The 23251-nt window shown below is 42.9% G+C and overlaps 1 protein-coding gene across 1 annotated transcript; it reads right to left on the reverse strand.

Annotated features, from left to right (window-relative positions):
- Positions 1-6737: 6737 nt before the first annotated feature.
- On the reverse strand, positions 6738-19387 carry TGM6 (transglutaminase 6; the record flags this gene model as incomplete). The annotated part of the gene is made up of 12 exons (XM_063349884.1): positions 6738-6891; positions 8134-8267; positions 9940-10097; positions 10832-11164; positions 11795-12037; positions 13273-13376; positions 14395-14530; positions 15376-15553; positions 16212-16340; positions 17537-17655; positions 18133-18375; positions 19210-19387. Coding segments are annotated over 12 exons (2109 nt in total), but the record flags the coding sequence as incomplete, so codon positions are not given.
- Positions 19388-23251: the final 3864 nt, after the last annotated feature.

A 23251-nucleotide genomic window follows, 5' to 3' on the forward strand; every position in this document is an offset into this window, starting at 1 on the left:
TCTTTTCAATAGGAACAGCTTATCTTTGCTGGAGCTCCAGGAACAACGTTTGTTATGACATACTTTTGGAAAGACTGGGTTTGGTTTTTCCCTGCAAAATCCACCTCTCCTCTAAGTCCTTCTCACTGATCTCTCCAGTCACAAAGTCAGCTTGATACCAGGTTTGTTTTTCAGGCTTACTCTTATTCAAGAAGTCAAAGCGTGTGAGCTTAAGCTGTCCTTTGTTATAACACGTATTCCAGCCCATTGTCCTGTACAGTTGCTAGCTGTGAACATAATTTGCTCATGCATTTAACACACGTTAATCGTGCTGCTGAGATGTACCACTGTTTGTAAAACTACAGTTGTAATAGATGAGCATTCTGCTTATGCTGATTTCAACCTCTGAACTAGAGGCTGCAATGTTGTTAACATCAGTGTTAGCACGCGTAACCTCATGTGCAGCATGTCCATGAAATCACCCCAGTGAATTCCCTTCTTCATTGTAAGGATTTGGTAAGAATCACTCACAGTTAACCACGTCCAAACCTATACTTGTCTCTAAAATGCAACAAAAGCATAAGCCTGTGCAACTTGCTGGACCAGATCAGAATGGAGGTTCGTCCCATCTCACCTGGTCTCTGGCAGTACACAGCGCCAGCTGCCTCGCAGCAACGCGCATCAGCTTCACCCCAGCAAGTGAGGCGTCATCTCCTAGTTGATGATTTTCAAGACTGAGTGTGTCACGATACGCAAGATTTAATACCACTCTTGAGAGTTCTCGTGAATGATAAATATTCTTTGTAGTCGCCGCCTCCTGTCTGCTTTGCAGTCTAACGTGTCATTAGTGGGAATCGCCGAAACACAAGGTGCTGAAATCTCAGCTGAGCTCCCTGTTTATGCTGAGGTCTCCTTCTGCACGTGATATGGCTGATGTAAAACTCTGCACGATGACAGCCTGAAATGGCTTTCCTACTGTGTGTTTACCAAGCTGGATCTCACCGAGTGCTATATTGTCATCCGTTTTGCCTTGTTTGGGGCCCTCTGATGTTCCTCCTAGTTTTTTAGTTGTCAATAATTTAAATGGCTTTATGAGCAGATTTTGTACCCTTTTTGCGCTCACTTCTTGCATTGCTTCCTCCAAAAAACTTCATCCAGGTCTAGGCAAGTGTTGTCACTCTTTTGTATCCACCACACCCCTTGCCACGCTCATAGAATTCTAATGGAAAAGTGATCTGTAGAATCCTTGAAAAGCATCCATCCTGCCTGGATATTACTGTATTGCTGTCTTTATAGTGCTTGGGGATTCTCGTTTTTTTACAGGTCTAAGCATAAATCCATAAAATTCTTTTGTCATCTTTATTACCTGTGAAAATAGAAGCTTAAAATGTTACGTGAGCATCTTTAATAACTGGGTCTCTTTCTGAATGTTGTGATCAAAAAATACACACATCTAAGTTTCCCTTTTATTGTATTTATTTCCGGCTCTTACATGGCACATGCATGAATTAGATGTGAATTTTCCTTTTCGGTGGAATTTCGTGTTCCTTTAGAGCAACAAGAAATGCTGACACCGTGCCTTTTGGTTTGTCTTGTATGGTGAGCAGTGACCTCCGTGCTGAGTACACAGGAGCGATAGATACCAAGTGGTAAAGCAACGCAGCTTTGGTGACAGCCGAAAGAACCAAGGCATTGGAAACTACCAACTTCGGCAATTTCTGTTTGTTTTGAATCTGTAAAAGGGTAGTAATTTAATTGACTGCCTGAATCAAGCCTCTAAAAACTTAGATCAGGAGAATGGAACGACGGGGGGAAACGTTCACCATCCTGGAAACTGATTTTGTTGTCTTTCAAGACCAATTCATAGTATGAATGTGTCGTATCAGCTCGTGCTCACTTAATTTTTTTGGAGTGATCAGAATGCAATGAAGGCTGGGTCAGCCTCTCGGGCATGCTCAGATTTAAACTGCGTACTTATAAAGAAAAATACTGATAATTAGCCATATTTTACTCCCAACAAGTCCCATTGACTTCTGACTAAGGGCCAGGTAAAGATTGTAGGTTTGTCGAGAGCTATTTAAACCCTTCCTTGGGCACTTACACATTTTTCTCTGTAATAATCATTAGTCTAATTGAACGGTTGTCTTACATCTAATGCAGGAAGAATGTGGATTTCTTGTACATGGCACCGGCCAGATCTGCATTTTGACACTGGAACTGAGCTGGGTGTGGGTGCCGCGGGCGGTCAATAACGCTGACACCCCGAAAAGCCAGCGCCCCCAAGCATTGCAGAGCTTGGAACCTGGCACGAGCGCTAGGGCTGATTTTCCTTTGAACAGCAGGCTTCCCTTTGCAAAGAGTTAATTAGGATGAGGTCATGCCAAGCTCGTGTGACAAACACTGTCTGAAATTTCCTGGATTGTGTTTAAGAAGAAGCACCGAAGGGATTTGAATGGCTTGGTTGTACCGCGTGTTAAATGTAATAACAGTCTGCATTCCTGCAAGATTTAATGACGTTTTGTGAAATATTCTCACTACCTCAAGGCCTTTTCTGAGGCCAGTGGGGGATGGTATACCCTGACTTTCCAAGATCCTGCAAGAATTAATTGATAGGTGCAAAGCTACCTGTTCCCCTCTCCGGTGCCTGGAGAAATCTGAATTCCTCTGTGTGTGTGTGTTTGTGTGTGTGTTTGTGTGTGTGTCCTTTCCAGTCTTCATTCCAGTCTCTCTGGGCTGACGAGTTTTCACAAGCTTCCGCATCCCTTGTAACTATATGCGTGGGTGGCAAAATATTGTAATTGATGTGATAAAATAGGAGTTTACATGTTTTGAAGGTTTTCTTGGCTTTAAATCAAAGGCATTTAAATGAGACCTCGGTTTAATCTGTGTCACAGAGTCAGTTTGTGTCCGGGAAACCTTCATTCTGGGGGACGTCGGGACTGCATTGCTGGACAGTAGTAGTTGTCAGGAGGAAAAGGGCAAATTTTCTCTTAGAAACATTCAGATCTTTGCTATTTTTGGCTTGTTAACTCTGCAAGGCATAAACGGACACAGTGCTGGGATTTAGATATGGGCGGCATAACGCCTTCTTCATGGAGGACGATGAACTACTTTAAGCACCTTTGTGGAATGAAGATGTGTGACTGCTAATTGTGCATTTTCATACATGCTTCTGATTATATTGTCCTGAGCCTTTTCTTCCCATCCTGTGCTTTCTGAGCACTTCTGGAAGTCTTGCAAAGCATCTGCCTTTGCAAACAGAAAAAATCAGTTTTTTTTTTTCCTGCCTGCCTTATGGTACCTGCGTGAAAGGAAACAGGTGGAGCTTCCTCTGGCAGAAGTTAGGAGGGCAGATGCAATGGCTTTGTAAGATCTGTAAAAGGCTGGGTGAAGTGTGCGGCAGCAGGCGTGGGCAGGCAACAGCCTTGAAGGCAGCGCCAGTACAAACTGAAAATACACGTCGGAGGCTGCTTTTTCTCAAGTGGTCTCGTAGGCAAGTTTGGCCAATTCTCCCGGTAGTACAGTCAGAAGTTTCTGACCTGGAGCAAAGTAAAAACACCCAGCGTTTCCCCCAGCCCCCCCTCCAATTTTATCAACATAATTAGGACCGATGCATTGTCTGATTGCCTGGGTTGGTTGTGGCTTCCGATCACGGCTGCTGGCTATTAGTCCTAGAGCAGATTCAGACTAGTAGGGGATGAGATCACGAAGCCAGAGAGCACTGAAACACACACATTCATTTTCTCGTTGGGAAGTTGCTGGTGTTTATGCCTAGCAAAGCCTTTGTAAATGCTCGAAGGCAATTGCTGCAGTTCCTTATGAAGAGGATACAGTTTGTGGGCCAGTAGGATAGCTCAGTCAGTTTTTCCTGCAATAAATCTTCCAAATTGGCACCTTTGTCCTGTCCATCATTTGTATTTAAAATGTGATGAAACATATGTCAGCAGCAGAGTCACATGTAAGTCCCGAAAGCTTTTAGCTGTGCTTAAGTTAGAAAAGTTACAATAGAAAGTATTTAGGTAATTTCTATACACAAAACAGTATAAGTATCAGTTTGGGCTTTGTCTGAAACTGTTTCTGGAGCTACTTTGCGAAACTGAGAACCTAAGTAGGCAGAGTGTTGAGAAATTTACTTATTCATCACATCAGCTGCATTTTGTTCTCTCTTTTTGCCTAATGGGAACAGGAACCAGTTTTTCCCCCTCCTGTAAACTCTTTTTAAAATCAACTTTTCTTTTTTCTTCCTTCTTTTTTCTGAGTTGTTGGTCGCCATTCTGGCATTTGTGGCTCCACCACTGCATAGCACCAGTTGCAGTCATATTCTCTTAGCTGAAATGCATTTTGTTTAGATGAAAACAGAATGATTTCTTGAGTTCAATATTCTCTTTTCCTATGAATTCTGAACATTTCTCATGTCCTAACGATCTAACCGCCTGTAAAAATAAAAGTTCTTTATGTTTTCCTTTTACTGCTCATTAAAAAGAATAAACTGAGGCAAAGACTTTTTCTTGCCATATCTTCTATAAGAATGCTGTGTATATCTGTGCAACTACATAAATAATATATCTCTAAAGATTATATCGGCTTAGATAAAACTAGGAATGATACTTTTGTGTATGTGATTGATAGAAGAAGGAGGCTTTAGCAAATGAAGGTTTAAGATGTGGATAAAACAGTATGGTCTGGAAGAGAGCAGATTTGGAGATTTTATTAGTGCACCTGCACTGCTTCCGAGTACACTTGCTGTGACATCTCTAATTCCCCAAAATATTTTGTGACTTACATGAAAATTTCCATGTATTCTTGCCTCTGTGGCTTTGTCATACCCGAATGCTGTTTTATCCAATAAGAAATTTCATAGAATCATAGGGTTGGAAGGGACCTCTGGAGATCATCCAGTCCAACCCCCTGCCAGAGCAGGGTCACCCAGAGCAGGTGGCACAGGAACGCGTCCAGGCGGGTTTGGAATGTCTCCAGCGACGGAGACTCCACCACCTCTCTGGGCAGCCTGTGCCAGGGCTCTGCCACCCTCAGAGTAAAGAAGTTCCTCCTCATGTTTAGGTGGAACTTCTATGCTCAAGTTTGTGCCCATTACTGTCTTGTCCCGTTGTGTCCTGTCACTGGGCACCACTGAAAAGAGCCTGGCCCCATCCTCCTGACACCCACCCTTGAAGTATTTATAAGTGTTGATAAGGTCCCCCCTCAGCCGTCTTTTTTCCAGACTGAAGAGACCCAAATCCCTCAGTCTTTCTTCCTAAGAGAGCTGTTCCAGTCCCCTCACCATCTTGGTAGCTCTCTGCTGCACCCCCTCCAGCAGTTCCCTGTCCCTCTTGAACCGGGGAGCCTGGAACTGGACACAGCACTCCAGGTGCGGCCTCACCAAGGCAGAGTAGAGGGGGAGGATGACCTCCCTCCACCTGCTGGCCACGCTCTTCTTGATGCACCCCAGGATGCTTCATGGAAGATGCTGTTAAAATATCAATTGATTCAAATACAATTTTGCATTAAAATGCCAAGTTTATTATCCAGAAACTTCTTTGGGAGAGAGTGATTTTAGAGATGTAGCCAGCTGAACAAGATTTGGGGTTGAACCCATAGTAGAGGTGCTACAAGACATCTCTTGCATTATATTTTACTTGTTAAATACCTTTTTCCCCTCCCTCCGGAGCCAAATGCTTTTTTTTCTTTCCTAGTAGAGCCAACTAAATTAAGCGATAATTAAGGCTGTATGAGGAGGTGAATTTGTAAGATGTGTATACATGAAAATTTGCATAGTGCTTAACTATAGTGTGTCAGTGGTAGAAATGCAATGTGTTTTGGCCCCAGTCAGGTTGGCTGTGGCGATGATTTATCCTTTTATCTTTGGAGAAGTTTCATTCATTCCTTTAGTTCATCCAGAAAGAACCAGTTTGAGACAGGGGTGCATTGTGTGAGGAGCTGTGTGTGTAAATAAACGTGTCTTAGTCCAGGTGACGGATCACCTCTCTACTGCTTAATGATGTTCTGCTTCATTCCTGTTTTCAGGAACAGCCGTTCCAGCCTGTCGTTACTTCAGGTGCTCTAGTGTTTGCCGCTCCTTAGTCAAGGACACGTCTCTTTTATCTGCTTTTGTACTGTTACTCCCAGTCATTTCGTTGCCAGCTATTTCATGATTTATAATTTATCACGTGATTGAATCATGATCTGAATAGGGAAACTGTGAACTGAGTATCGTTTATTGAATAGCTTCTCATTTTTTCCAGTCGTAAGAAGAGAGTTCTATTGTAACACTGCCATATTTTATTGCTGTATTTCCCTCCTAGTAATTAGATGAGATGATTAATTTAATTATACAATTTAATTATGTCAGCTACTTGGAGAGTACTTTGGCTATTACTGAATAAAACTTATATTTAGTGAATATAATTAAATTATATTCCATGAAGCCTATGAAACCAGTGATTTTAAGTGGTGTTCCGTGGAAATCCAGCTGCTGTCATTGCTACAAACTTTAACGCTGAAAACCATCACACTTGATCTTCTCCTTCAAGTTAAATTATATAATGATTTCCACGAGTAATTCTATTCATGAAGGTCCATAAAGCAGGTTAGGGAATGAAAAAGATGACACTGTCTTTACAGTAGAGTGTGTAGTACCTTTTTATTAATTTCCGTTCGTATTACATCACTTTACTTTGGCTGAGTAGTCTGCATTTCTGCACTCCCCGTCAGAACGTATGAACACTGCGCCAGGCTCGTGAACGGAGGTACAGGCTGTATCACTGAGCAGGAGCCACATCAAGCATCACAAATCCCTTGATGTCTGAAAAACGCTTGCAAACCAAGTCCACCTGAAGCTGCCTGGTGCCGCTCTTGTAGGGAATGATTTCAAATTCAACTGTTGAGCTCTCCATGGGGGCCATTCTTGCCACGCTAAAAGAGAGAATACACGTGTAAGTTCAAGCAGGTGAAAAATTCTTGCTACGTATTCTTCAGAGTCCCCAAATGTGACAGTATGGAAAGGAAGAGCCAGAGTAAGTGGCTGCTGTGTTTGTAGGCTCCTAGCACTGGTGGACATAGCCTTCCATGTTCACAGCCCACACAGCACTACCCTTGAAGAACTAATCAAGCTGTAACGGATGTGGTGGAATAATTGCAGTTCTCAACCTGTGATAGAGAATTAGGGGTTGTATCATGAGGGCAAAAGGTACTGAGCGCCTGAGGAACGATCAGAAGGGTGATCTTTAGAAGAGCCCAAATCCTGCTGCACGTAATACCCTCAACACTCACAACATTACAGTACTCTAGATACAATCATGCTGTATTTTGGTGTGGTAAATATAATTGCCTGTTGATTTTATGTCCATAGTTAGAAATGACTCTTGGCTGTCCAACACAAGGAGGCTGATGGTAGCACCAAGAAACAGAGAGAACGGGGGAAAAGGGCCTCTCTGCTCTAAGGAGGTACCGAAGCTGAGCACTCCCGATGCTGGTAGGGCAAGTTAAGGTTCAAGGTCAGGATCTAGACCTGAATTTTGTATTCAATGGAAATAAAGCCTCAGTGATTCATATCATTATCCATATTTTGCTATCTTTTTTGTTTTATTTTCCCTCTCACAGGTTCTTGGTGCTAACTCCCCCTGCATAAATATTTTGGAGACTTTAAAAAATGTTTTTAAACTAATAACCATGGAGGAGATGGGAGAACAATTTCTTATTGGTACGATATCAGTGGACACATTTTTAAGACATTTCATTACAGTGTATGTCCTGGCTCTATAGTAATTTAATATCTGAGGGCAAAAGGGATCATCATTTTCTCTCTTATCCTTCAGGGATTGATTGGTTTTCCTTTTGCAAACCACAAAAAGAGGAAAGTTTTAAAATTTTTGGCCTTTATATAATCCAGTCACTAAATACAGCACTTCGGGTTACATGCTGTTAAAAGCAGGCCATCTCTCCACTCCCTGAGCATTCTGTAATTCAAAGCTTGGCAAAGGAGGTGTGAAAAACTCCAACTTGTACACAGAGAGTACTCACATGATGGTATTTTGCCTAAGGTTGGTGCAAACACAAGTCATGGGGTTAACAGAATCTTTTTTAAAAAAACCCACTTTTATTCCAGATTTCCCACCAAAGGGAACGAGTTATTAGCTAGAAATAGCATGTACGTACTTGATTCTGAGTTGTTCTTTGAGCAGGCCACTACCTTCCGCTCTCAGCACGCAGTCTGTCACCACCTCAGACAGGGGGTTGGTGAATGTCACCTGGACGTTAACAGGCTCGTGTACCACCGCTGGACCAAGGACCTACAGAGAGAAAACATTCTGCTCAGCCGCGGCATTAGTCTCACTTTTTTCTCATGGTTTTCTCTTTTCATTCCCATTGCAAACCACTTACCCTCTTGGGATCTCCTGGACAGGAAGGAGCCAGGAATTAACACATGTACATATTTTTGGGCGTCAGAGTTCAGGCTTGGATCAGCCATCCAGTGTGGCTGAGAAAGAACAAACTACTGTAGAATCTGCCATTTCGTCTTAACTTTTTAACTAGGTCAGTGTATGGTGTTACGTGTAACACCGTGTATGGTACTTATCAGAGCGAGAACAGAATGAGAATGCAAATATGAACTTGGCATATACGGCTAACTACTGTAGGCAGCTTTAGTCAAATTAGCTTCAGTTAGGCTAAATGAAAGGTTTAGGATAAGAAAACATGGGAGGTGTGAGACAGAGGCGAATTGTGGTGTCTCAGGCAAAAAAAAATAGAATGCCATGCAGCAAACAAACATACTCATTACCTTATTTTGACTGAGATAAAGTGGAATTGGTGAATCTTTGTAGATAATGTAATATTAATTAGCATAATGGAGAAGTCCAGCACCCCAGTTGCGTTTCTCTGTTATTGACTGTATGTTTATACAGAAGTTTCAATCAACAGAAACAAAAACCCTTCCTGAAACTTAGTCACCGAACTGAAGTAATTTAATTGAGGTGCCAGCCCTATATGAGCCGACTCTGCTACTTGCATGATACAGCGCAGAAGGCTTTTTACAAAGTCTCACTAGAACTTGGTATTCAGAAATCGCTGGACCTACAAAAATCCAGACTTTTTATTCCTGTGTGTAACTTTGCTTTTCCTGTATGGTGCTAGCAGAGTGGTTTGGGTTAGCTGATCTAGTCCGGAGGCTCTGAAGGACTCTGCGAATTATCGTACTCCCTCTGTGTTGTTTACACTGCAGTAGGTAGATGGCACTTGATGCCGTCTCTGATACAGCGCGTGAATGCGCCGAACTGTCCGAAACAAGTTATGCGAGTTGGTGTGGACGTGATGGGCCAGGCAAACCCCCGACTGTCCCCAGGCAGACAGAGCGCGAGGTCTTTCGTGTAGGCTGAGAATTGCTTTTTATCCACTGTACAACATTTGCCAGAAGTAATTCTGAAGCAGGGGAAAAAAAAAAAGCCTCCAGTTCTAATTATTAAACATTTGGGAAGATGTTACAGAAGGTGAAAAGTGCCACTTTTCCTGATAAGGTGAAAGAACTTCCTTGAATATCAGTAATTAGCCTCACAGCCCCAGGTATTATCAGCTAGTCAGTGAAGATGTCTTTGGTAAAAATCAGGCTTTCTAAATAAACTGGAAGAGAATGATCATACTGCCCTGACAAAGTGGAGTCCTGGATGTGGACTAGACCTGTCTCTCTGTCTGTCTCTCTGGAGATGATCTTACCTTGTACCCCTGAGAACTTTATCAGCGCCAAGGATACCACAGCACAGCTATGCCTTGGAAAGGTTTGCTTTTCCTTCGTGTATTTCATTTCACTTGTGTCATACAGGCGATTACTAGAGCAACAAGGTCAAACCACCCTCAGGCATGATTTCTCTTCCCACACTCCTTCCCATGAGGAGCAGCTGGAGTAAGGATCCTTGTTGCTGCTTCTCAGCACGTCTTTCTAGGGACACAAAGGGGACCGGCTTTTACCTTGATGGTGAGAAAAGGATCCTGAAGTACAATATCCTTCTCCACCAGAAGCGAGGCTCCCGGCTTGGTTTTACACACAGCAGTCACTAGGATCTTCCTGTCATCCATCAGAGAGTTTTTATACTGGGAGTAGGAGATCTTAAATGAAATCTCTTTCACTGGAATGGAAATAGAAATAGAATTTCCCCCTTTTTTTGTGTCTAAGTACCAGCTATCTGTAATCTACCTGTGTTTTCAGGAGCGAGGATGCTATTGCCCTAGGGCTGTCCATTTGTGGGTGTTGACAGCCAGTAGACAGGAACGATGCTTGTGGGTGACTTCTACTTACATTCACATCAAACACTAAATGACCAGGTACAGTTCGGTAGCTGGACAGTTCTGGGGATGGATGTATGTGGTAACCCTTGCTGGTGGCTTTTTCATTTATCTGAGGAGCTTTTAATGCTCCTTCCTTGCAAAGCAAGCGTAAGTGCAAAGATGGGTTGGTTGAAATGCCCGTGCTAATGCAGCCGTTCAGCCTCTGCTGCCAAAGGCGTGGGCTTATGGCTCCCCATTAATTTGCCTTTTTACTTTGCTTCTGGGGAGCTGGTAGCTGAGTAGTCTCCGGTGTGTGCCTCTTAGTTGTTCTCTCTTAACAAAAAAGGTCATAATGTAGAACTAATAGTGGCTGTGCTGGGTCAGACAAAAGGTCACCCAGCTCAGTATCGTTTCTGACAGTGCCCCAAAGCAAATGCTTAAGACAGGGCGAATATGTATGTTTCTCTTCCCCTGAATACCCTTAACCTCCAACCTGTGCAGGTCACGTACTTCTTGAGCCGTTCGTTATTTCTATGTGATTTGGCGACAAAACAAAGCTATGCCTTGTCCTAAGCTGTAAGAAAATTAAAATTACCTTCTTCAGATCCAAGTTTAATAGACCTCGACAACTGCAAAATCTCTGCTTTTGGTCTTCTGGTGTAGAGAATGGCTGAAGCCCTCAGTTTAACCTTTATGGTCTTGACATCTGAGATCAAGTTCCTGAGTGCCAACGTAAGGAGAATATCCTGGCCGATTACAGGAGATGCATCAAGGATCAGCTTCCCTGAGATAGTGGGTTTTTGTGCAGGCTGTCTCAGTGCTGCTGAAGGTCGTCTTCCAGGTCTTGTAATTTTGGCTTTTTTTCCAGTGCTTCTCACACCAAGCAGCTTCAGTGCTTTTTTATACACCCGCCTTTCTTTCAAGGATCCTGCTTTGAAAGATGACATGGTCAGAGATCTCACGCATGCTGGAGAGAGTACAATGCAGCCACAATACGGTTCAGGAAAGCCGGGGAGGACAAAGATACACAGGAGGAGAAAGTGAGGTCTAACCGAAATGCTAATTTTGACACAAATGCAAATGAATGCCTGTCAGCTTTAGCTGGCTGTTCGTGCGCACCTCTTAGAAGCCGTGAGCAGTAGAAAGATAACTCCTGGGAGAGCTCAGTTCTGCAGAGGCTGGGACAATTGCCATCTCTGCTGAAATTAAGATGGGAAAAAAAATCCTTTTGAAGAAACTCTCCCCAAACAAATCTCCAGAATGGCTATTGCTGCATGTCATAACAGAAATATTCTCACCAGTCGATCAGAACAGCTGGGACAGAATGTTTTACAGAAGTAGCTTTGACTTTGTATTGAATAAGTTAGTATTTCATCAAGGGCCCCAAAGGCCATGGTGAATCACTGTCAGCTGTCAACGAGCCCTAAGGTTTTGAAAAGTCACAATTACTTTGCTCCAGAAGAAGTAAAGAAATTAAGTCAGGGCTCGATCCAACAAAGGCCTGAATTCTTTTCACTTCCGACCATCAGTAGCAAGAAAACTGTAATAAAGAATTTACCTTCCGGATATTTGTAATTAGCAGTGACATCCACACGGGAGTTGGTGCCCACTGCTTTGGTGCTGATAAATTTTCCAATCTTCTTAGTATCAGAATAAATTCTCTCTTTTCTTTTCTTGCTATAGTGAATCCAAGTAACATAGTCAGCGTTTACTGCTGCAAACACAAATGAGCTGTCATAATCCAGGTTCACATGCCCTTCCTTAATGGCTCTGGTGGAGGCAGGACCACACTGATAGATGCCTGTATTAGAGAGAGGGAGAAGTTAAATGACAGCCTATTGCGAAAGAACACAAATCCTCCTGCTGACAGCAAGAGGGAGAGGTAGTCTCTCCAAAGACGTGTTTGAATAAAGTGCATTGTTTCTATGTGCATTACGGTAACAGCATGGCCAGAGATTCCACATGCATTTTCTATCACACGGCAGGAGCAGAGAGGAGGTTGTGAGGCTAATAAGGTGTAGGGAGAGCTAACACTTCTTATGATGTGTGCTATGCCAAATGTTCTAACCCTCCGAAGCTTGCAAGGCTGTGTGTAAGCTGGCTGGAGAAAGGAGAGGGGAGGCTGGGAGCCGTCAGAAGTACCATCAGACTGACGAGATGTGAGTCATCAATGCTGCACGTGCGTTGAGAAGAACCAGGAAGCTAAATTCGGTAAAGATAACAGTGGGGAATGCGAAGCAGTTTATCTGGAGTTTGATGGGATTTAAATGGGCAAGTAAATGAATCTTTCGATGGAGCTCATCAAACTAGATCAATGGAGTTGTGTCTGTGTTAGTAAATAAAATCAGAGCCAAAGTGTGAACCATTGGTCACCCACACTGTTTCCTTGCTAGCTTTTTCCCCCCTTGTCAATGAGGAAGTTTTCAGACAGTGGCTGTGAAGAATTCAGGGAATGGGGCAGACCAGGGTTTGTTCCCAGCAGGGTGTGCTGTTATTTTGGTCTGGGAGAGGGAATTGAAACACAGAAAATTCCATTTAAATATAAGAAAAAAAACCTTTTTCTACGAGGGTGGTCAAACTCTGCAGCAGTTTGCCCAGAGAGCTTGTGGAGTCTCCATCCCATGAAATATTCAAACCCAACTGGACGTGGTCCTGAGAAACCTGTTCTGATTGACCCTGTGCTGAGCAGGGGGTTGGAGTAAACAAACTCTAAAAGTTCCTTCCAACCGTAGCTATTCTATGTCATTTTATGAGTCTGTGTAATGCTAGGGGCTAAGAAAAGCAAGGGTGAGATAAGTGAATTGCTTTTGAGGAGGCAGAGAATCAAAAGCAAGGTAAGAATTAGTGTGCTGTTAGGCAATCCAGAGCCTGACAGAAAAGCACCCTACTGGAGACTGATATGGGTGTTGCTTTTCTTGCGCGCCTGAATTAATCTACATCTCCAGGGAGTAGATAGAAGAAGGTTGTCCTGAAATTTCAGTAGCAATCTTCAGGAGTAACGATATCTACAGCTTTTTATATTTACAACAGTGTTACCTTTGCTTTTTTCCTGGGGCGTTGCATCCAGAACCTGCCATCCATCATAAAAAGAGCCAAGATCTCTTCTAATGAACCAGCTTTCATTCCAGACGTGGAAATTCCTGTATGGGAGGTAGAACAGGGAATCTATCATTCATGCAATTAATTTTATATTGAAAGATTTGGATACGTTTCTCATGCAAGCAAAAAATAACCCTAGTCAAGGGAAGGAAAACTCCTCTGTGGAGAGACTGTCTCCTTTCTCGAGTACCTCTTTCCACCTCTTTGCCAGCTTTTTGTGTTCAGATCTCTGAGAAATGTTGGGATGTTATGAAAAAAATAATGTTAAAAGGAAAATAATTAATTGCCGAGTCAAGGATTAAATTCTGGATGTTCCAGAACAACATGCTGTACAGCCCAAAGCCTCCTGCGCACATTGCCATCTGTGGGTATTTATCCGCGGTTGCTTTCTACTTCGTGTCACCCTTGTCGCATTCAGTCCACATGGCGCGAGGTGTTTGGTGACTGAAGCACTGATGCATGTGGTACGACACACATGTGCACTTGTTGGTCAAAAGCATAATTTTTCACAGCTTTTCTGAGATGAAGCAGCATGTTCTTCCTAAGGGATGGGATGAAATTTTTCTCAGCTGCATTAAACATGTTACCTTTGTTTTAGAACCTCTCGCTATTGTGCAAGGGATGTATAATGGTAACGACGAAAGCCTGAGACAATCAACCCCGCGTAGCACGGGAGCTGGGTCTAAAACTTTTGGGCTCCTGAGAGTGCTCTGCTCCAGGAATCGAGGGACAAGCTGATATCAGTTTGGGGCAAGAGGTTAATCACTCTTCAACTCTTTTTGGAAAAATTTAAACTTTCAGACAGTAGAGACAGAATTAGCAGTTATATTTTCAAAAAACATGCTGAATAGCAATGGTACAAATATCTCCTCAGTTAATTCTTCAGAATGATGAAACTAAGCACGAACTGTGTTTCTGAGCACTGCTGATTCTTTGTTATGGGGTTTTATATCACTGGGAGCATGAGGTTGGGGTGGTTTTTCAGGAGCATGATTCTAGATCTTTTAATTAGAGGAGAATATAATGGAAGAAATACTAAGAAAAAAAAGTTATATTTACCACACACTGTCTTCACTCAAGTCCAGGGTCTTTCCGGAAACGTCAATGTACTTATCAATACTCAGATTTATATTCGTGTCATGGGCAGAGTTGAAGTTTGTAATAACACGAGTAGGTATTCCCAAGGATCTCAGAACTGCGATACAGAATACCATAAAAGTTCTGTAAATCTATTTTACAGGTATGTAGAAAGTATTTTTCTGTTTCTCTTGGCAAAGCAGGCTAGTGTGTATGTTTTCAGTGGGGAAACAAACCCTCAGAAACTTCTTTCTCAGACACGATGTGTCACAGTCGTTGTGCCCAATTGCTCTGAAGACAGTTCTGCTCACAGGACATTCTTAGCTGCCATGTCCTTTTTAATAAGAGTTAGATTAACCCATTTATTTTAATCCTTCGTTCTTCATCCTGTTCTCTCTCCCATTTTCTCCCTGAGTTTCTTTCTCTGTTACCTGCTTCATTTTCCTCTTCCTCTCTGAGACGTACCTCTCCATTGCACTGGTTTTCCTTTGTATTTTCCCCAAAGTGACTCATGTCTCCCAGAGCAGCTCTGAATGGAAACCGCTAGGATGAAATGCTTTGCCCGACTTGCAGCTCCCTTTACAGGTCTTCAGACCTGTGATTTGTTTTTGCGTCACCAGTAGGTAAGGCACAACAGTAGAAAGCTGGCATTGTGAGGAGACAGACTTAAAAGAGCACTGATTTTCTTTGAATCCTAACTTTGAAACAGGAAAATTCGCTCTTTTCACCATCCCAGCCTGGCAAACCACTTTGCATTTTGTTTGATGACTCACAAGACTGGGGTACAGTATAACTCAGGCTGTTTAAAATGGAAGAAAATAACGCTTCATGCATGGAGAGCACAGGTTCTTCACTCTCTCTGCCGAAGCTGAAACAGCTTCAACAATAACATCACAAAATTAAAACTACAGAAATTCTAGTAAGCTTCCTTTCTGATAGTGTTCTTCATCCCTTCGTGTTTACCTGTGCACATTACTCCTGCAAAGACCCAGCACTGGCCATACCGGACAGGTTTGTATCTCCCCCTGTACCACTTCCGAAGGATGGTCACGCTGCCGCTCCACTGCAGGGGGTTGGTTCCTGAGCGGTACTTTCCGCTCCACTTCCCTTCCACTACTCCTTTTTCGTCATTGCTGTTAACCTGAAAGAGGTGAAATTGCCTAAAGCGAGTGCTGTCTAAAAGGGTGAAAAGGACCACAGCTATAAAGGAGGCATCTCAGATAAGGAATGTGTTAAGGCATGGCTTATCTATAAAATGGAAAATTTTTCGGTTGCCTAGTTGTGCATTTCTATGTTTGTGAGGATGGGGGGGTGTTGAGGAGGTGTAACTATTTGTGGAAGGGAATGCACAGCAGCCTCGCTGAACGAATCCCCCTTAAGTGAAGAATACTAAATACATATATTAAGTGCAGCCGTACCAACACCAGTTTTCCAAAATATTTCATGCTTCTTTTGGTGTTCGAACGAGTTAGCAAATGATTTCAGAATGGACACAGGCTTTCAAATTTACTGAAAAGATCTAATGGACTGATAATCTATTAGGAAAATACATCTGAGATTCAATGTTCCCCAAAAGTTCTTGGAAGTGTTCCTTCAGTTATGAGCAAACTTTTGGGAAGAAGGTAAATTAAACTTCAGGGGTATTTTTCCTTGAGAATAAATCTCCATTTTACCTCTTCTGTAGCTATTTTGTCGAGGAAAATTAGCTACTCCTATAAAACGTTGAGGCATTCACAATAAAGCATTGGGGTTTTTGTTAGTAGGTGCATTGTACAGCCGTAACTAATTGATGACTTTACCATAGCACTGATAACCCTGCTCACGTAGATGGGATTGTTTCGGTTGGATACATCGACAGCTGGATCTTCGTGGTGGTTCAGGCTTCGATCCAGTATAGACAGAGAGATATCAAGGATACCCTCTTCAAACTGAAATCAAAACAAGCGATATATTAAAGGCTAATTCAAAAACAAACCCAAGGAGTGACTCCCCACCTATTTTCCTTCTCCTGGCACAATAGGATGATGTTGGTGATATAAGCATTTTCTGTACTTTTAAAGAAAATAAGGCCAAGAAAAAAGCATAAGCACTGGGCTGCTGACTCTCCATAGTATTTTAAAGACAGCATGTTTATGAGCATGGTTTGGGGCCACAGCTACCAGCATTCATGAAGACATTGTGTGACCTGGTGGAAGGGACAAGACCACCCCAGGTCTGTCTCAGCAGGCTCCGCGCCGTCCTGCATCCCACCATGCCCCTGCAGGTACCCTTCTGCTATGAAACCTTCACTCCGATGGGCTGCCTTCACCATGTATCAGATGATCTGAACTGAAAAATACCCCACAAAAATAATTATTGTGGATGAGGGTCACAGAGGCACTGTGTTGGGCCCAGAGAACACCAGAGTGAAGCGCTGGGCTGTATGGATGTGGTCAGGCAAGGATGCCACTTCGCCTCCGAGACAGAGAGCAGATCTGGCCCTGTTTCCTTCATTAGTGTAAAAGTAGCCACAGTGATCAGGAGGGCTAATGGAAGTGCTGTTTGTGCAACTGCTGGTGCAGGTGTAAGGCATGAAGTGGTGAGGAATGGTTTTGACTGGCCCGGGGAGTTGCAGGATGGCTGTGTGGCTGCAGGAGGGCTGTAGTTAGGACTGTAGTTGTAGCAGCTGTGCTTAGAAGGCCAAACTGATCTTCAAAAATTCCAACTCATGTTGTTTCAGTTGAATAGATTTGGGATATCCTTTTAGCGTCTTCTGCCGCATTACCAACCAACCGTGTCAATATTTAGATGTACGAGCCTTGCAATACCTAGAGGTTAATATTGGAGTGGATTCCTTTGCCCTTTACCAGGGTGAAGAAATGAGTAGAATTTTACCAGTTCGTGTAATAGGCAGAAGAAAACTAAAATTGTGCTTTGTTTCTTTTATTTCTGTATTAGCACATGCCAGGACAGGGGAAATGATCCTGATGCTGCTGTAATAAGTGAGACATACATCTGCAAGAAAATAATAAGTGAGAGCAGAATACTGAACTCTTATACTATGAGGTAATGATTCACTCTCCTCAAGAGCCTATTTACCCACTGTTCTTATTTTCAAAGTTCTGGAATAGGCGATGCTCTTTACCTGTCCATAGTTCCAAGCTTCTTGTTGAATATGTTTTTCCAATCCCTGAAATATGATTCCACTGTCATTCAGGACATACTCCCGTCGCTCCTTTTCATTAGCCATATAGACGTCATCATCTAGAAGCAGAATGAGACACACTGGCTGAACGGGGAGTTGTTTTGCTGTAACTGAAAATCTCACTTCAAGGGGAGTTCTAGGGAACAGGTTGGGCTGTCTGCGCTTTCAGGGTTAGGACTCCCTGCTGTTCCTCTGTAATCATTTAGAGAGGGAATAAAAGAAGCACGAAGTTCCTTTGAGGCGAACTGACTATGCTCCTGTCCCTTCTCTAATCTCAGTCTGTGTCTTACTGGTAGATATTGCTTGGTTTACAGCTGAACCCAAGTATCATAGGGGAAAAAAATTATAGAATAAATATTTGGAATGTTCCTTGCCCCCGATTTCTTATTCTACAAGCAAGAGGCTGGATCTTTGATGCATTGCAGCACTGAAGAAGGGGCAAAAACATGATCCTTAATGCTGAGCTTTACTGTGACACCCAGATTTCCTGGCTGAGACAATGACTTATGTGAAGGACACGACACATCAAAACATACCTGGACACCAGGGATTGAAGAGTAGCACAAACTGGCCCAGGAGTGTTGAAGAGACCTTGTGGTTCCCAGAAACCATCTGGAGTTTGAGTTTGTATCGTCCGATGACAGCGTCGGCTGGGCTGGATATTGTGAAGTTGATGCATCCGGGCTCGCTGGGCTCCCGGGTTGCACTCCAGCCGCTGGCACTCTCCTCAGAAAGGCTGAATACGGCCTTGGTCTGCTGTGATTCCGATGGGGATGGTCCTGCCAGAGGAAACAGGGACAGCAACTCTGAATGACAGCTGTGGGTGACGAACTTGGGGTCAGCGATGATCTCCGTTCCATATTTTTTTTAATGACTACATTGAAAGAGTTTGCAGCTTATCAGCTTGAATGCTTATTTGGTGTAAACTAGCTGTGCTCCCATCCATAGGATCGGACTATGCAGCCCTCTGCGTCGTGTGCAGGGCCCAGTAAAAGTGAGTACACCTGTAATCATTCTATGAGTGAGGACGCCTGCTCTCCTGAAAACCTGACAGTTCAAAGATATGTAGTCAGGATGAGCCACGCATTGTAATACACATTTCATTAAGAGTTAGCAGCTGCCTGGAGAATTTTTTGGAGAAGGCTTTTGGGAAGATACAGATAGGAGTCTGATAAAAGGGGTCGTGTAGGCTCTTCTAGTAACAGGGAACACATGAAGTTAATCAAGGGGAGTTTAAACAGGTGAAGTAGAGTCAGGAGAGGAGACAAATGGGGGATGATGGTCTGGGGGAGGCTGAGCTGTGAAATGCTCAGGGAACTGCAGAACAAAGACAACTTGCAGCGTTGCAGGTAGGTCTGCAGGAGCAGAGACAAGCTTGTTTTTAGAATGGGGCTGGCACCTAACTTTCTATTAATTATTACCTTAACTGTCTATTGCCTTAAGGTACAGATTGAACTTTAGAATGGGAACTCCTAAGCCTAAAAAGACAATGAATCCTGAATGAAAGAGGATAAAGCTTAACGATGTGGGGATGGACCACGCAGAGCTGTAAGGCATTGGTGTTTTGGAGCTGGAGCGACTCGGAGGTGAGGTGAGTGCCATGGGGAAATTACCTGTGCTTGCAATAAAGGTGAAGTTGTCCCCAGGTTCTGCTGTTGTTTTGAGGTTCAGAGTGATGCTGAAGGCCTGTCCTCTCCTCAAGATTGCTTCTGTGCTGCTGTAATCAGCGGTATGGTGTGCAGCTTTGTTTAGTTTGGATTGCCAGTTGACGTCGGCTACTTTCAGGGCTAGAAAGGACACAAGGCGAGTTAATTAAAGCGTTGTTCCTTCAAACTTGTGCATCTCTTCAGCTTGTCTAATGCAGTCATTTTTGTTATATTTATATATACGTTCTAGGAAAACAGGAAAATCCACTGTTGTTATTAAAAATTGCAAAATAAACAACAACTTAAATGACCAGCTAAAATATCTTTTCTGTAGGCGTCTTTCAGAGACAGAAAAACCACCTCTTCAGAGAATTAATCTTTGATTTAATAAAATAAAATAACAAAACCCTGTTGTACTTCCGTAAGACTTTGTTAAAGGTTGAAGACTGTTCTGTTCCACCGTGTTCCCACTCTTTTTCTGTGGGAATCCCTGGTTCCCAGAATGCTTTCTGGCTGTACAGAAAGAAATATCAAAAATGTCACGAGCAAGTGCGTGTCTGATCCTGGAAATACTGTATGACAGATGATGAATAGAAAGCTACTATCTTCATTGTCAAACTTGCATGTTATCTTGTTGCATATCTTGTATCTCAGTTAATTTATAGTCTCGTTGCTTGAAGCTGGGTGCTGTTTCTCTGTTGGGAAAAGATAACCAGCAGAGGACAGACGGTAGGATTAGGAGTGGTGTTTCTTGAGGCAGTGCTGTGGGTTGCTCTCTTGTATCATGATAGGTTGCCCACTATTTAAAATGGGACACTGAAGCACAGATTGCAAAAGCTTGCAACTTTTCTTGTTCCCCAATCAATTAAAAAACCAAACAACAACCAAAAAACAAACAAAAGCAAAGCAGAAAAAATACAGATCCCTCTATGAACACATGTGTTTGAGAAGTACCCTTCCCAAGTATGATATTCCAGAGGAATTTCATTTGAAGAACATCTCCATGGAAGCACCACATCCATGGTTTCACTGAACTAAGCTCACGGAGTTGGTTTTAGCCACACCTTGAATCTCTTGCAATGAGATTCATACCTGAGGGAATCCATAGAGCTCTACTATAGAAGTAGAGAATGTGGGATTTGAGTTTTCTGCTGTGTTTGCAGCACAGAATTCTATTCTGCGAAGCCTTGATGTAGCCATAATTATACTAATTTTTCAGATTTTTTGGAAGAAACATGAATGCGTACATGCAGTTCTGAGGCTGCAGTAAGTGCCTGGAGCGAGTTGCTTTCCTGTAGTCTGAGCATAAATATGTTTGAGATTTTTCAGTTAAGTGGAGGGTCATGTTTCAGACATGTCACCTAGAGAAAAAAAATTCCATTGATAGGAGTGTTATGTTTGAGGCATGTGATGTAAAATGTCTAGAAAGTTTCTGGCTTGCATCATCACTTTGTTATTCTGGCTTAAACATGCTTAATTGAAAAGGACCTATAGAAAACAGCATTCTTACTATCAAGTGCTCTAATTTAAGAGTGAATTAGAACATGTTTCTGAAGGGCAGTTGGGTTCAGAGTTTGGAAAGAAATTAGCCTTGCAACACTTTGCCCGTGTATGTCCCACCACTGTGTGTCCCGAAGCGCTCCCTGAGGCGGGGAGTGTGAGCATCATTGGTTGTGCAACGACGCAGATAACACAGAGCGTTTTGCATGTCTGCAAACAAAAATGTAGCACATATAGGATTTAATAGCAGCTGAGCCATGGGTTGGATACTGGCGGGACTCCGACTTTAAGGACCTAAATGGCGCCGCTAAGACTTCGAGTGGAGTGTCAGAGGCAAAGACAAGATGTACGACAGAGTAAGAGCAGAGAAGTAGGAAGATAAAGGCGGCAGTGGTTATCGTTGGTTAGCTCTAAGGATTTACTGTGTTAACAGTTTGGTTTGCCTTGCAAAGTCCATGGTTACACAAGCATTTCTAGTGAATATGTGCTGGAGATCAGCAAAAAATGGCTTATGTATGTGGCAAGACCACAATAAAGCTTAATACCAGTCTTTTGTCTCTGCGTACTTCCAATTTCTCTTTGTTTTGATCTTCATAGTTTCAATTTAAATCTTATAATTTCTCTTTCTGCTTTCAGTATCTCTCTGTTGGAAAAAAATATTTTTAATAGTCCTGTCAACATACAATTGGACAAACTTAAAAGTTGTGTGTGTGTTTTGTCTGCTAATGGATAACGTTGGCAGCATGCTCATAAGCCAGTCTGCCGAATCGGTGATCACGGCTGAAAATGCCGATCGTTATACACACAGGGTTCTTGCTGTTGCCTCTGACAGAAAGCTGAAGCTATAATAGAAAAAAATCCTTAGGCTAAATTGTAGATAGACTCTGTGTGTGTGTGTATTATATGACCCTTCTTTCTAACTACAGATCTTTCCGGTCAGCTTGACAGCGAGAGCAAGTGCTAGAATATATACATAGAATACACAGATATTGGGACTGCACTTCAACGAAGCAGCGCGCAGGCTAACGCCGCCACTTTGTAGGGAGGTGAATGTGGGAGTCCAAAGCCAAGAAGTGACCCGTCTGAGGCCAGACATCAATTTGACATCAGAGAGGGATTAGAGCCTGGGACTTCTGTGCGGCAGTCTGATGCCCAAGTCACTAGCCAACAGTGTTGATTAGGTGGCTGCGAAAGCACTGTATAAAGTAGTTAATAGCTATATAGAAAAGAATATGTTCAAGAGCCATGATATGAAAAGAAACAAAAATAAATCAGTTTTAGTAGAATAACCCAAAAATGCATTTAACCTAAAAAGGGCTAAATTGCCAAGGGAACAACTAAATGTAATTTATCCTGTTTCCTCAGCAAATGCCACTCATCTGTATTGGAAGAGTGATGTCTGGAGCAATGAGGCTATTTTTAACTTACCCGCCATGAGGATTCTTTCTTCTTTTCCACACTTGTGCGTAGTTCAAGTTATGGATACAGAAGTGTGCAAGAACATTCTGAATCCTCTTCCACCAGCAGGAGCAATGAAAGACTTAGGACTCTTGACTTCACTACATAAAATAGAGTTTATACAAGATGGGTGTGACCTGTGGTTGCTAGTTACTGTTTTGGTAGTAATATCCTACGTAAGCATCTACTTATGACTACTTTAATTGCACAATCTTGAATCTAATTATGCTTATTTAAAACTGGTGAACAGCTGAGGAAAGATGATAAACACCATCCTGGTGTCTTAACTGCTAAGAGGGGAAAACGTTCCAAACTTGATCTGATGAAGGAACAGAAGAAACTTAATTTTGGATGGTTTGGTTTGTGTCAGTTTAGGTTTTTGGAGACTGTGCAGAGGGCGGGTACAGACAAATGTACATATTGTACAACGTGGATGTATGGGATGTGGAGTGATCGAAGTAGAGTTGTAATAATTAGTGTTACTGCTGCTCAGTACCATCATGGCTTTGCATAGCATAAACCACTTTTTTTTTTTTCTTCTTCTTTTCTTTTTAAGGCAGGTCTGCCTGAAGATCTTTCACATAACTGCATGCAATTCGTGCTTTCTTGGAAGCACATAGAGTTGTGGCGTGCTCATCCTCTGTTCCTGCCATGATTACATACAATACGCATTTCTCACGCGTGAAGCAATACGTCCCCCTGAGGGGCCATTGCTGTGCAGTCACCTGCGCGTCAGGGACTTCTGTGAAGTACAGAGGAGCGTTTAAGGCTGCCTCTGCTTTTAATCACTCTTGTGTGTAGTTTGGCGTTCATAATACATGTTTCTCCGTAGCTGTTTGGCACGGCAGCTTGAGTTGGGCCCTGGAGGAAGCTACAGAGCTGTGGTGCTGGTGCGAGCCCTGCCCACTCTAATTACAGACACCCTGCTCCGCTCTGGAAGCTGCCTCGCGCTCGCTCCTCCCTCATCCTGTATCACAACTTATCTAGAAACAGGCCCTGCCAATTTGTCCTGAGAGGAGGTTGCATGCCGAACTTCCCCAACTTCCAGTGG

Source organism: Chroicocephalus ridibundus, chromosome 12, assembly GCF_963924245.1.
Source record: "Chroicocephalus ridibundus chromosome 12, bChrRid1.1, whole genome shotgun sequence".
In the NCBI taxonomy this organism is placed as follows: Eukaryota; Metazoa; Chordata; class Aves; order Charadriiformes; family Laridae; genus Chroicocephalus; species Chroicocephalus ridibundus.